Source organism: Neomonachus schauinslandi, chromosome 6, assembly GCF_002201575.2.
Source record: "Neomonachus schauinslandi chromosome 6, ASM220157v2, whole genome shotgun sequence".
Lineage (NCBI taxonomy): Eukaryota > Metazoa > Chordata > Mammalia > Carnivora > Phocidae > Neomonachus > Neomonachus schauinslandi.
The window spans coordinates 58,378,254-58,391,068 of record NC_058408.1 but is presented as its reverse complement, the minus strand read 5'-3'; the positions used below and the strand labels follow the sequence as shown (position 1 = coordinate 58,391,068).

At 46.8% G+C, this 12,815-nt stretch overlaps 1 protein-coding gene across 3 annotated transcripts; it reads right to left on the bottom strand.

Annotated features, from left to right (window-relative positions):
• Window positions 1-3,208: 3,208 nt before the first annotated feature.
• CREG1 (cellular repressor of E1A stimulated genes 1) lies at window positions 3,209-12,553 on the bottom strand. Of its 3 annotated transcripts, XM_021682667.2 has the most exons (4): window positions 12,154-12,553; window positions 8,525-8,644; window positions 7,126-7,310; window positions 3,209-4,495 (listed from the first exon to the last, which is right to left on the bottom strand). In XM_021682667.2, exons 1-4 carry the CDS (start codon window positions 12,505-12,507, stop codon window positions 4,492-4,494), a joined length of 663 nt encoding a protein of 220 aa, XP_021538342.1. In that variant the 5' UTR covers window positions 12,508-12,553; the 3' UTR covers window positions 3,209-4,491. The 3 variants fall into 3 exon arrangements, with proteins under 3 accessions (XP_021538342.1, XP_021538341.1, XP_021538343.1); XM_021682666.2 differs by lacking the exon at window positions 7,126-7,310; XM_021682668.1 differs by lacking the exon at window positions 3,209-4,495 and having other exon boundaries at window positions 7,122-7,310.
• Window positions 12,554-12,815: the final 262 nt, after the last annotated feature.

Sequence of the window (12,815 nt, the reverse complement as noted above, 5' to 3'; positions counted from 1 at the left end):
TGAGAGAGAGAGAAACAGAGAGAGAGCATGTGGGGTGAGGGGAAGGGTAAAGGGAGAGTTAAAGAGAGTCTCAAGCAGATTCTGTGCTGAACACAGAATCCAACACAGGTCAATGTCACGACTCTGAGATCACAACCTGAGCTGAAACCAAGAGTCCAACACTTAACCGACTGTGCCATTTCTCTACCACACACCTTTAATACGAGTGGCAAGACAATTCTTCAAAGGACCCCTATGTCCCAGCGGCTGAGGGGGTCACTGGATTCTTTTTTTTTTTTTTTTTTTTGAGAGAGAGAGAGCACATGAGAGGGGGGAGGGTCAGAGGGAGAAGCAGACTCCCTGCTGAGCAGGGAGCCCGATGTGGGACTCGATCCTGGGACTCCAGGATCATGACCTGAGCCGAAGGCAGTTGCTTAACCAACTGAGCCACCCAGGCGCCCGGGGTCACTGGATTCTTAGAGCTAGATTAAAGGACCCAGTCTGACATGTGACAGTATGAACGCCCCCACACTAACCATCTGGAGACTCCCAATTCCTTCCCTGAAGGAAGGAAAATAATGTGTGTCCCATCTACCTCTTGGGCTTGTTGCGAGGATGAGATAAATCACGGTGTATGAGCTTACTTTGTAAAATTAAGTCCTATGACAATCATAACTTTTATTTTTGAGAAAACTCAACCTATGGGTAGCCAATTGATATTTGAAGCAAAGGAAAGAAAAGCAGCTACTATTTGAGTTTTTTAAATGTCCAATGTTACCAGTGACCTAAGAGTTGTCAGTTAAAATAAAACAATTCTATTTTTACCTGTTAAATTCAGTGCCCTGGGTGTGAACTATCCTATGCTATTTGCAGGACTAATTGACATAAACTCTTAGGAGCCATTCGGAACAAGTACTGACAGCTTTTGGCTCGCTAACTCCACTGCTGGGAATTGAAGGAAATAACCAGAGATATGGAATATGCTCTATGCATAAAGAGCTTTCTCTTAGAGCAAGGAGGAACTGGAAGTCACTTAAATGTACAAAAACTGGAGAGAGTGAAAACAGCACTTAGCTTTTGTCTGTCCCGTGTTCCTTTAGTTAGCCTAACTTTTCCTTTTCTTTCAGAAGCCCTGCTTCAGAGTTCTCCCAGCTCCTGTGGTTCCGAGGGGCGCGGAGCTGAACCCCCAGCCGCAGGGAAGGATACATGACCCAGCTCAGCCAATGAGGGCGGCCCGTTCCCGGACACAGCGATTATTCCGGAATGGCCCTCTCGCCGGGAAAGATGGGCCCGCTTTGCTCTAAAGATTAAATTGGCTGCAATTAAAACCAACACGGTGGAAAAAGGAGCCAGGAGATGAAGACAGCGCTAAAGGAATATTTTAAGATCAATGAACTCCTCTTTTTGCTTAAACTACTTTGACGGGGCTTCCTGTCACTAACAACTGAGCACTAATACAGACCATTATTGCGGAGCCGGAGGAGACGGATCTGATGAAATATTCTGCAGCCAGTCTAAGTCATCCTCAAGAGTGGTTTCTGGGAACATAACAAGCCTACGATTAAGTGAAAGAAGTGTGATACACGATCCATATACAGCCTGATCTTGATTCGACTGAAAAATTTCATGGACGCAAAAATTGGAAGCCAACACATCAAAATATTAGCAGCCATCCTGACTGGTGAGATTATGGATTGTTAAACTTTAAAAAATTGTCCATACAGATACATATCTTACAATAAATACTAAGGAAAAAACTAAGAAAAAGATAAAAGTTTTGTTGGTTGACTTATATACCTCCTTTGATTCCAAAAGGACTTAAGCTATAATGGTCTTCTCAGATGAATATTTTAGAGCTTTTGGCTCTGACGTGACAGTTTGGAATTCCTCTAAAAAATATGGACCTACCAGCTTTGCACAACAGTAGAATGCTAATTTTTTTCATTACTAAAACTGAAAACATGCCCCATGATAGGAAAGCAGGCTCTGCTCTTCCATTACTTTGTGACCTTCAGTCTGAATATCACTAAGAAGGGAAATGTGACATTAACAACCTCAGGTCCGGTTATTTATGCATTGATTTCATTGAACCCTGCCTCGTTTCACAAAGGATTTTTCTCCACCCACTCCATGCCTCCAAGGAATCTGAACTTGAACTAGAAGACAGAATAAAAACGCTAATTATTGGCAATGGCCTGGTAAAGACAAACAGCCTTGACCTGCTAAGCACAGACCCAAAGCCAATAAAATATCCGCCAACACAGTCATCTGGGCTCAGTAGTTTCAGGCTCTCCCTTTCTATTTTTCATTCTTTTTTCTTGATCAGGGCCTGCCTTGTTCTCTGTGCCAAAGCCAGACACTCATCCCCCATCTGGGAAAGGCTAGGGCTCTGTCGGTCTTTTGCCACAGGTGGGGTACAAGTGGCCCTGAAGGAAATGACATGGAGGAAGCGGTAAATCCGGGGAAGACTAGCAGCAGCAGCATGAGACCGGGCCTCTGGATTTCCTCTTGCCCCTCCTGGGCTGCCTTTACCCAGTGTCATCTCATCAAGGCCATCTACCGCTAACCTGGCCCACCGTGTCATTCTTAGGGACTTGAGCAGCCCCGAGGACGAGACACCAGCATCTCCATAAAAAGTGGTCTACGGCGCTCTCTGGTGGCCAGTCAGAACATAACAGAGGCATAATCTCATTCAACTGCGAACAAATCCCCAGCACCTGCTACGAAAAAGTAGCTGACTTTCCAAATGATAACTGGATCCTACCTGAATATAGATATGTTTTGATATGGTATCAAATGATGAAGATAAAACTCACAATCAGTGAGTAAAGGGAGAAAAACAGATACACACCCTCAATCTCATTTTTTCACAAGGTACCTCGGCACCCGGGGCCCTAAAGGAAGCCAGCCAGTGGTTGATTTAACAGCATGCTAAAATAAAAATGCAAAAGGGTTTTGACAGCGGGCAATGAAAGTGTAATAAATATTAACATCTATGTTTAAGAAAATAAATCCAGGGCGCCTGGGTGGCTCAGTTGGTTGAGCGACTGCCTTCGGCTCAGGTCATGATCCTGGAGTCCCTGGATCGAGTCCCACATCGGGGTCCCTGCTTGGCGAGGAGCCTGCTTCTCCCTCTAACCCTCCCCCCTCTCATGTACTCTCTCTCTCTCATTCTCTCTCTCTCAAATAAATAAATAAATCTTAAAAAAAAAAAAAGAAATCCAACACATTTCATGAAAATAATGCTTTTAATTATTTTGAGTGAAAAACCTATTTTACCAAATTCAATATAAATCGTGTTTCTTAGACAGCAGCTGTTTGCTGGATTTTAGGTAAGTTAATTTTGTAATTTTAAAACATAACAACTCGTATTCATCTTCCTTTCTTAGCCATTTAAGGATTCGGCAGCTTGGTTCCTGACACCCCTCTTCACGAGGGATCTTCCACCATCTTCTGAAATCATGTATATAGATAATAAAACCAAACTTTTCTTCTTTTCCGAAGAAATGTGATTTTTTTTAAATGTTACCTTCTCCCTCATGACCTGAATTAGGTAGTAACAGCACGGGAGCCATTTAAAGACTTAGAGTAGCTGAGGCCACTGCTGAGAGCAGCATTATTTAGAAAGCTACAGAGACGGCTGGGGGCAGCGGGTTTGGGGCCGGGCTTATGCTGGTCTATGTCCGGTAAACTTTACTTACGAAAGAACACCAGAAACGACTTACACAAAATTCCCTGCATCCTTTTTTGTTTTGCAAGCCCATTTGGAGGCAAAACATAAAATAAAATAATGTGTACATGTATGTCGGTGTGTTTTGAGTGCAGGACACAGATTATACAGCGTTCTGTCCACTTTGACGGGGAAATCAAATTCAGGAAAGGTTTATGAACTTCTTCTGTTCCAGGTAATCATCACTTTAGATTTGAAAAGTGAAAAAAAAAAAAGTTCTTTATAAGAAATAGTTTTGCCCTACGTTGGATCAACAACTCCCTGGGACCGTCAGGCAGGAATGGACCACGAGGAGGACGTGCCATGAGCATCTCACCACGGTCTGGCACAACCACGCATGTGCAGGTGCGCGGGCACATGGGCCAGCCCCGCCGCCAGGCTCGGGCAGCTTGGGCACAGGCGCGGGGGGGACCGAGGCCCTCCCCCAGCACGGTGGCTTCCAGGAGGTAAGGACCCATGTTCTTACATCTAAATCTGGCTCCTCTTCAAGGAGCACCATTGGAAAACTATTTGGAACGGATGGAGCAAAACTTCCTTGATCATAATGAAAGATATCCCTCTATGAAAATGGCTTCAAATTTGGAGGAAAAAAAAAAAAATTCTAGCAACCAAATCTTCCAAGAAATCCAGGAATAGTGCGACTCTATTTTGTAAACAAGCAAGCAAGCAAAGCCAACAAGCCGATCTGGGAAATATTCTACAGAGAGATATTAAGCCCTTCGGGTCTGCATGAGCCAACCTAAGCAGCCTCCAGGGTGGTGTTAAAGATGCCATATTCTGCTTCACCTAGAGAGGGGAAGAGAGAGGAAGAAGAATTATTTCATTAAACAGAGTTGACAAATCTTACAAGGTCATCATTCTAGGGAATGATTCAAGCAGCTCCTGATCCAGAAGTTTAGGATTCTGAGTGAATTTCAGCCACTTCAGAGTATACTGAAGAATTGCCTGAGTTTGTGCACATTCCTGAATTCTGGTAGCAACAGGTTTAGGGTCCGGCCTTGGAGACTTCATTTTAGCCAGCACCCCTCCCCTGTGAGTATGATGCCCACACGCTCTGGTAGAGGCCTCTGGGACGCAGAGCTGATGACCAGTGCAACTTGTCTGAAACGGACAATAGTCAGATGAGTTCTGAAAGGTCAGCTTTAAGATTGCCTCTCCGGGGCGCCTGGGTGGCTCAGTCGTCAAGCATCTGCCTTCGGCTCGGGTCATAATCCCAGGGTCCTGGGATCGAGCCCTGCATCGGGCTCCCTGCTTCTCCCTCTCCCACTCCCCCTGCTTGTGTTCCTGCTCTCTCTGTGTCTCTCTCTGTCAAATAAATAAATAAAATCTTTAAAAAAAAAAGACTGCCTCTCCCTAGGATTCTGGTGTGCTGCCTCAGAAGGGGTCACACCCTGGTCTAGACTTTTGTCCTCCTCTCAAAAGGACAGGGAAATGCTCCCTCTTATCTCTGAGCTGCAGGAAAAGGCTCACAAGTCTGCATAATAAAATGGGAACCTCAAATTTATCTATTTTACTCACTTATTCAACATGGAGACTTATAGGCAAGCACATTTTTGTTATTAAAGCAAGCATTGCCCTTGGGCATGTTATTTATACAAAAATAACTGTATTTCAGAGATTGTCACATCCTGTAAAAGTGAACTTTAACCTTGTATCGCGGGCCATCCTCCTGGATAATTCATTGCCAGGTCATAATGTTGTAACTGTTGGCTCCGTATTCCTATAAAGGAAGGTGGCTTTGTCAGTCCAGGAGAGAATCACTGGCCTGAGCCTCTTCTGCTGTGTGCTCAGAAGCAAAAGAAACGCCACGACTGCTGGGTTCCTCATTCAAACAAAGAAGCTGAGAACCTTTGTCTCAAGTTATCAGCCTGACAAATAGCCAGTATTTACTAAGCACCTGCTCTGAGCCATGCACTGTCCTAGGCCCTGTTTGGGATTAAACAGACAAATAAATAAATAAATAAGACCTGAGCTTTGCTGTGAAGAACTTGACAATGGTGATGGGACGTCAAGAGTTCAGTGTGGAACTATGTGGAATGAAGAAAGGCTGAGAATATAAGCCCCCAAGTGAGCTACAGTCTACAGGCCTAACTTAGCCTCACCACCCGGATCTCTGCAAAGCGCCATCAGTCGTCACAAGTACAAGTGCCTCACGTGACTGACCCAGGTTTAGGAGCCCGGCCAGCTAGCGGACAGGTCACCCGAGAAACAGGCTATCATCATGGTTAGAAGCAAGGTCCCCACCTTGCTAGAGGGGGGAGACTCTAGACCGACCCAGAGCTAGAATGCCGACGTCTCGATCCCAGCACCAACACGTACTGGCTTCAGACTTCAGGCAAGTTTCTTCCTTTTCTGTGCGTTGGCATCGGCTCTCCATCTTACAGCCGAAGAGAAACATGCCCTAGCGTCTTGCAGGGAGAATTCAGTGTGTAAGGCAGTCAGCACGGCGCCGAGCCAGCAGCAAACGCTCACCTCCCACTGGAGGTGGCCTGGAGGACGGCAGCTAGGCCACCGACCTTGTCCCCAGGGAAAAGCCCAGACTTCTGTGTTCCTTCATTGGAACCCTGACCTAATGTCAAAGGATCTGATCACACCCTTCTTTCCTGTCCTTTTCCCATCTTCAGGCTATTTTCTTCTTCGTTCTCTCCTGGGTGCCCTCGGCTGTCAACCTCCCCCCGCCCCAAGTGTCCACTTGCTGGTGGGTGCCCCACACGGCCCCCCAGCACTCACAGCACTGGGGCTGATGGGCACGGGGCCGCGCACACAGACTCAGATGTGGACCATTCACAGTCCAGAAGTACCCAAGTCTCATTCTCATGGGAAAAGGCCATCAAGGGTCAGCCAGGGCCCCAGAGCATCGCCTTAGTTCAAGCCTGTAGACAGAGCTTGGGGGCTTGTGAACTTGGATGGAAAATAGACGTTTTCATTTTCATTAAGCTCTAACTAAAATGTATCATTTCCTTCAATGATGCATGTAGGCAACAAACCCGAGTGGTGATAGCATATCTGTGACTGTCACCAACAGAAATAAAGAAATCACAGATACTCACATCACGTTAGAGTTGTCACAAATGCCACAAAATGTTCAGTGCTCACTACTCAGAAAGTACAGTAATGTTACAGACTCACTATTAAATCTTATAATGTGTTCATTAAAAAGTCAACATATTATTACACCACACATTTAAAAAATATTTTTTATAAATGTATTTCAATAGAGTTGTTTCCGTTGTATTTCATATGTATTTTATACACCTAAAATATTATTCTGAGGGGAAGTCATAGGCTTTACCAGCTTGCTAAAAGGGTCGGTTCATGGTACATGAAATGGTTAAGACCCTCCCTTGCTTTAAAAGATCGAGGACTGCTAATCAAAGTTGCAGTATTAGAAAGAAGAAAGATGTGTAAATACTTACTGAAATGTGACATTATAATATTCTTCAGGTGTCACTATTTTTGGTCCACCAAAGTAGTCCAGGACCCAGATGTTGGTTATGTTCAACTTGGCAAAGAACCAATTATGGCTGGACGGCCAGGTTTTCATCTCAGGATGCCGGACAAACAGGGAATGCTTGGCAAAACCCATTTCCGTTTGGTTCACCTGAAGGGCATATGTGACGTAAACGACTCCTAGCAACCACACCCTGTGTTCTCACCTGCTAAGGATGTGGGGTTCTAGCATTCTACAAATCCTGAAGGGTCTATTTAGTTACTGATCTTAAACTTAAGGAATCAAGAGGAAACGACGGAAGCATGCAGAAAAGCGGAAAACACCCGAGAATTCAGATGCTGGTGGTACACATATATCGACTTCCATTGCCCGACAGTCATTCCGAGCTATCAGAGTAGCCGGCACAGGACCCATGATAACATGCTAGGATGCTCATGCCGTGTCACATCGGCACACGTATCCCGTAACAAGCATGTGTTCAACATGGAGATGCAAATCCCCAGAGGATAAAGGTCTCGGGAAGAAGCACAGTGGAACTCAAGAGCATTTGCCGCCCCTCCCCCCTTCTCCTGCTCGTGAAATGCAGCCACAGAGATGCGTCCACACAGAACTTCCAGACCATTAATCAAACTTGTCTGAGGTAATCATGATCGACAGGGTCAAGAAGCACATCTGCTGGCAAGGCCATCAGATCAGTGCTCGGACACCTTGCCCTCTGCCTTGCAGCGTTCACCCCACTGTCTAAATTCACATCTGGCACCCCTCTTTCAGCTTCCGTGGTCTGCTCTCGGCCCTAAGCCATTGTTAAAATATGGAGACAAGGAGCCCACACAGGGGAAACACTGTGCAGTGCACAACACGGCCAACGGCAGAGGGCTTTGGTTGAACAGATGTTCCTTACAGAGGAGCTGAGCAGCTGTTACATCTGTTCAGCTTCAAAAACTCATTCATTTTCGGCATAAATATCTTATCAAACACCTATACGAAGTCAACCGATTTAAGCCTTTAGTTTTCATGAAAGTACAGATTAGAATATATTCTCACTCTGTATCTCAATCATAAATCATTTTCATTTTATTCTTAAGGTATCTCTTCTTGGGGCGCCTGGGTGGCTCAGTCAGTTAAGCGTCTGCCTTCGGCTCAGGCCATAATCTCAGGGTCCTGGGATCGAGTCCCGCAGCAGGCTCTCTGCTCAGAGGGGAGCCTGCTTCTCCCTCTCCCTCTGCCTGTCGCTCCCCCTGCTTGTGCTCTCTCTCTCCCAAATAAATAAATAAAATCTTAAAAAAAAAAAAAGTTGTCTTTTCTTTCATTGTTAATAGATGATGCTCTTCTAAAGCCCGTCTCTGTTCTTGTTAACTACTCACCTTGGTAACAGTTCCTGACAGTATTATGTGAGCACAGAGGGGACTTTGGGGATCAAATCCCTGCTTCCTGCAGAAGTTAGTCTGTGCCAAAGACATGGTCAGCGTAGCATGTGGATTCTCCTGTACAGAGAAAATAAAGATCCCCACACGTGAGATACTGTCTCTGGAGAGGTAATAAACCTCATAAATCACATACACACTGTCCCTAGAGCTGAGCGTTCTTCCAGGAAACAATGAATTGTAAAATACCACCTACCACTTGAGAAAATTACTAGTTGGGTAGAGTTTGATCTTGACCTTTCCTCCGAAAAAGCAGGGGCTAAGGTTCCATAGTTAAGATTAACTGATTCACTCTTTTTTCTTAAACTCTTAATCTGTTTCATATTCACCAGAAAAATGACTATTACAGTATTGCCCAAATACAAGGCTGGTCTAGAGCCTTCACTGAAAGATCTAAGGGCTTAGACTCTAATATGAAACTAGTGCGTAAAAATACACAGTTGTTCACCTAGCTAATCGTACAATTTAAGCAAGAAAGTTGCTGAATCATGTTTTTTGGTTATCTTATGCTAGCAGAAATTGTCTTGTGATTTCAAAATTGGAGAAGTTGTTCATTCCTGTTTTAGCAATAAGAGAAGTGTCAGCATGTAAAGTAAAGTAAGCAAAATTCTTCCTTCTTATTCAGAAATCAGCTTCATGAAAGGCACTGTTGAGAGATCACAGCAAAATTCAAACGTTGCATTTAGTGCTTTAAACTCCAAGTGGCTTGTGGGGGAAATTCTGCCATCTCATGGTGACCTATCAAAACAATGAGTATAAAGAGAGCTCCTTGAAATCATTTAGCCATTCACTGTCTGTACACTCTTAGGCAAGAGGCCAGAGGAGACGAGAAAAGGGGGGGGGGGTTCGCCTTTCTCTGTGACTTTATAATCTGGTTGAAAAGTCAGACATAAACAAAACTTAAATAAATGCAAGATGACCCAGAAGAGATCAGAAGACAGTATATAACTAATCGTCAAGTGGATGGTACAGTGAAGTGTATTTGAAGTTTAGTATACGGAGATGTCAACATAGCCTGGAGTAATATGGACACTATAGAGAGCCTTATAAAATATTCAAAATCAGGACAGAAGTGGGATGATGTACTAAAGGTAACGGGAATTTCAAAAACAGAACTGGGGAGATGTGGCACATGATTATGAGTTATGAGAAACCCAATCTGCTTGAAAGAGAGGTTTTGGGGTGTGTGGGGGGGATGTGGGAGAGGTGGTGGGGGTGGGGGAGTGAGGGTGGCCCAACTCCAAGCTAAGGAGTCAAGATTGTGCTCTGCAGGCTAGAATCTGTGCTTTCCAAGAACCACCTGCATGGAGAACTTGTTAAAATGCTGGTTTCTGGGCTCCGTTCCCAGCCCTGCTATTTGTACTTTTAACAAACATCCCAAGTGAATCTTACGCAGCTCTAAGCAGCCAGATGCTGTTAAAGGTTTCTGGGCAGAGGGCAATGCTGTGTGGTATTTTGTTCATGTAAATCTGGCGGGTAGGGTGACAGGGGGAAGACAGAGGTCAGAAGGAGGAGGTAGAAACCAACCTGACTGGTTAACTGACGGAATCAGAGTCAGACTAATTCTGACATGGCCACACCTTTTCACTGCCATCACAGAAACCTGAAATCCAGGAGAGGTTCCTTACACCGTCTCTCTAGACAGGTCAAAGACCTGGGCTGGAGTTCTCCCTGGCAGCCTTTAGTGGCTGGGCACAGGGGAGTCCCCTCTGAGTCTTAGTTTTCCTCCTTCCTACAAAGCAGATGACCATATCAGCGAGACTTTAAATATAATTACGGATAGCACTGGTTCTCAATCCCCCTCCCTCTTTAGAAGCATCAGGGAGGGATTGGGGAGTTGTGTGTTGTTTTTTTTTTTTTTAAATAAAATGTGTTTTTAATAAAATACCCAGGTACCGTATTTTTAAAAGTCTTCCCAGATGACTGTGTTTGTAGCCAGGGTTGAGCATCGCTGACTGAGTGGAATGAGCTTGCTTTGGGCAAATGCCTGAGAGTGGGGTGGCCTGGGAATAAGGAAGGGGTGAATGGAGGTGTGTGTATCTTAAAAAGAGCAGCAGTTTCTGTTTTTTATTCACAGAATTCAGGTCCCCAGGGGCACAGATCTTCCAAGAAACTAAAAACTTAGATTTGTGGGGCTCCTGGATGGCTCAGTCATTAAGTGTCTGCCTTCGGCTCAGGTCACGATCCGTGTCCTGGGATCGAGCCCTGCACTGGGCTCCCTACTCGGCGGGAAGCCTGCTTCTCCCTCTCCCACTCCCCCTGCTTGTGTTCCCTCTCTCACTGTGTCTCTGTCAAATAAATAAAATCTAAAAAAAAAAAAAACACCTTAGATTTGTAATTGAAATCTCAATTTTCGAATGTTGGTAACTACCCTAGCCCCTCCCTCCCCACTCACAAGGAATATAATCCAAGACCCTCTGTAGATGGCTGAAACCTTATATAGACTATGCTTTTCCTATACACACACACCTGTGATAACGTTTAATTTATAAATCCATCATAGTAAGAGATTGGCAACAATAACTAGTAATAAAATAGGACAATTATAACAATATACTGTAATAAAAGGCGAATATGCTCACTCTCTCTCAAAATATCTTATTGTCCTGTACTCACTCATCTAATGATAATGCTGAGAGATGATCAAATGCCTAGGGAACTAGGTGAAGGGGGTAGGCTTTGTGACCTGGAGCTAGGCTACAATTATCTGACAATATCTCAGAAGGAGAATCCTGTGCTTCTTAAATACAGTTGACTTCAGGTAGATGAAACCACAAAGTGAAACCACGGATGGACGGGAGGGCGGGGGGGGGGGGGGGGGGCGGCGACTACTGTAATTCAAATTTATTATAAAACCAAACAGAACTCTGTGTGGACCAAAGAAAACTGGTCTGTGGGACATATTCAGGTCATGTGCCACCATTCTGTGACCTGTATTTTGAAGGTAGACCTGGCACAGTTGGGCTACTGGCTTTGGGCAAGTCACTCAACCTGTCTAAGCTTCAAGTTCTTCATCCGCAGCCCATTCCCGGACTCTGTATGGCTCTAGCCCCCTCACGCTGTAGAGTTGTGACACCCCTTGGGACAGCACGGATCCACCAGAGGGTTCTAAGCCTGGCCCCGCCACAAAAGCCGGGCAAAGGGTGACCACATAGACCTCACATCAGTTCTGCTCCTAACCAGGGAAGGTAATGTGCACCGGGGGCCTCAAGGCTGCCTTAAACACTCACGATGTAGTGTATTAGCTTCTTGCTGCTGAAAAGAAAATTCTTAATTCAGAAGGAAGGGTACGCCCTGTAAGACTTTTAATAGCGCCACGGTGCCCCAGGACGACTCAAGGGTGCGAAGTCCCCTCGGCAGGTGCTGCCAAAGAATTCACCCCAGCGGCGGGCGGGCGGGCAATTCCCGCCTTTAGTTGCCCAACAGTTGGAATGCTGCAAAGCAGGCGCGGGAGGTACGAGGCAGGGCTCAGGGCCGCGCGCAAATTCTTCCCTCGAGCTGCCCCGCCCTCCTTCCCCGGCAGAATTTCGGCGACAGTCGGAAGGCTGGCCCTGCGGCCTCCGGCTCACCTGCAGGTTGCCCACCGACTGCTGCAGCGGGCTCAGGTAGAAGTAGGGAACGCCGCTGCCCGCGCCCGGGGGCCCGTCGCTGAGCGACAGGACGTCGGCGAAGGCCCAGCCGCGCACCGCCGGGTCCGTGGACAGGGTGGCCAGTGCGCCCCAGTCGCAGACGTGCGTCACGAAGCGGGCCACGCGCGCCGCGTCCTCGCGGGGCGGCAGCGGTGGCAGCAGCTCGGCGGCGGCCCAGTCCCGGTGATCCCGGCCGCCCCGGCCCCGCGCCGGCGCCACGAGCAGCGCCACCAGCGCGGGCGCCAGCAGGGCGGCGAGCAGCGCGCGCGCGGACCCGCGGGCTCGGCGGGCCATGACCGTGACTCCAGAGAGTCTGCGGCCCCGCAACCGACAGGGTCGAGGGTTAGCCCTGCGCTCCCGGCCCCGCCCACCGCGGCGCAGGCTGGTCACGCCCCCTCCGGGGGCCAATCGGAGTCCGGGGAGCGGAGGGGGCGGGACAACTTGCTGGGGCCCGACTTGTTTATCCACCTCCCTGCCGTCAGCCAGCCGCTTTTTTTTTTTTTAATATTTTATTTATTTATTTGAGAGAGAGAGAGCGAGCGTGCATGGGGGAGGAGCAGAGGGAGAGGAAGAAGCAGACTCCCCGCTGAGCGGGGATACTG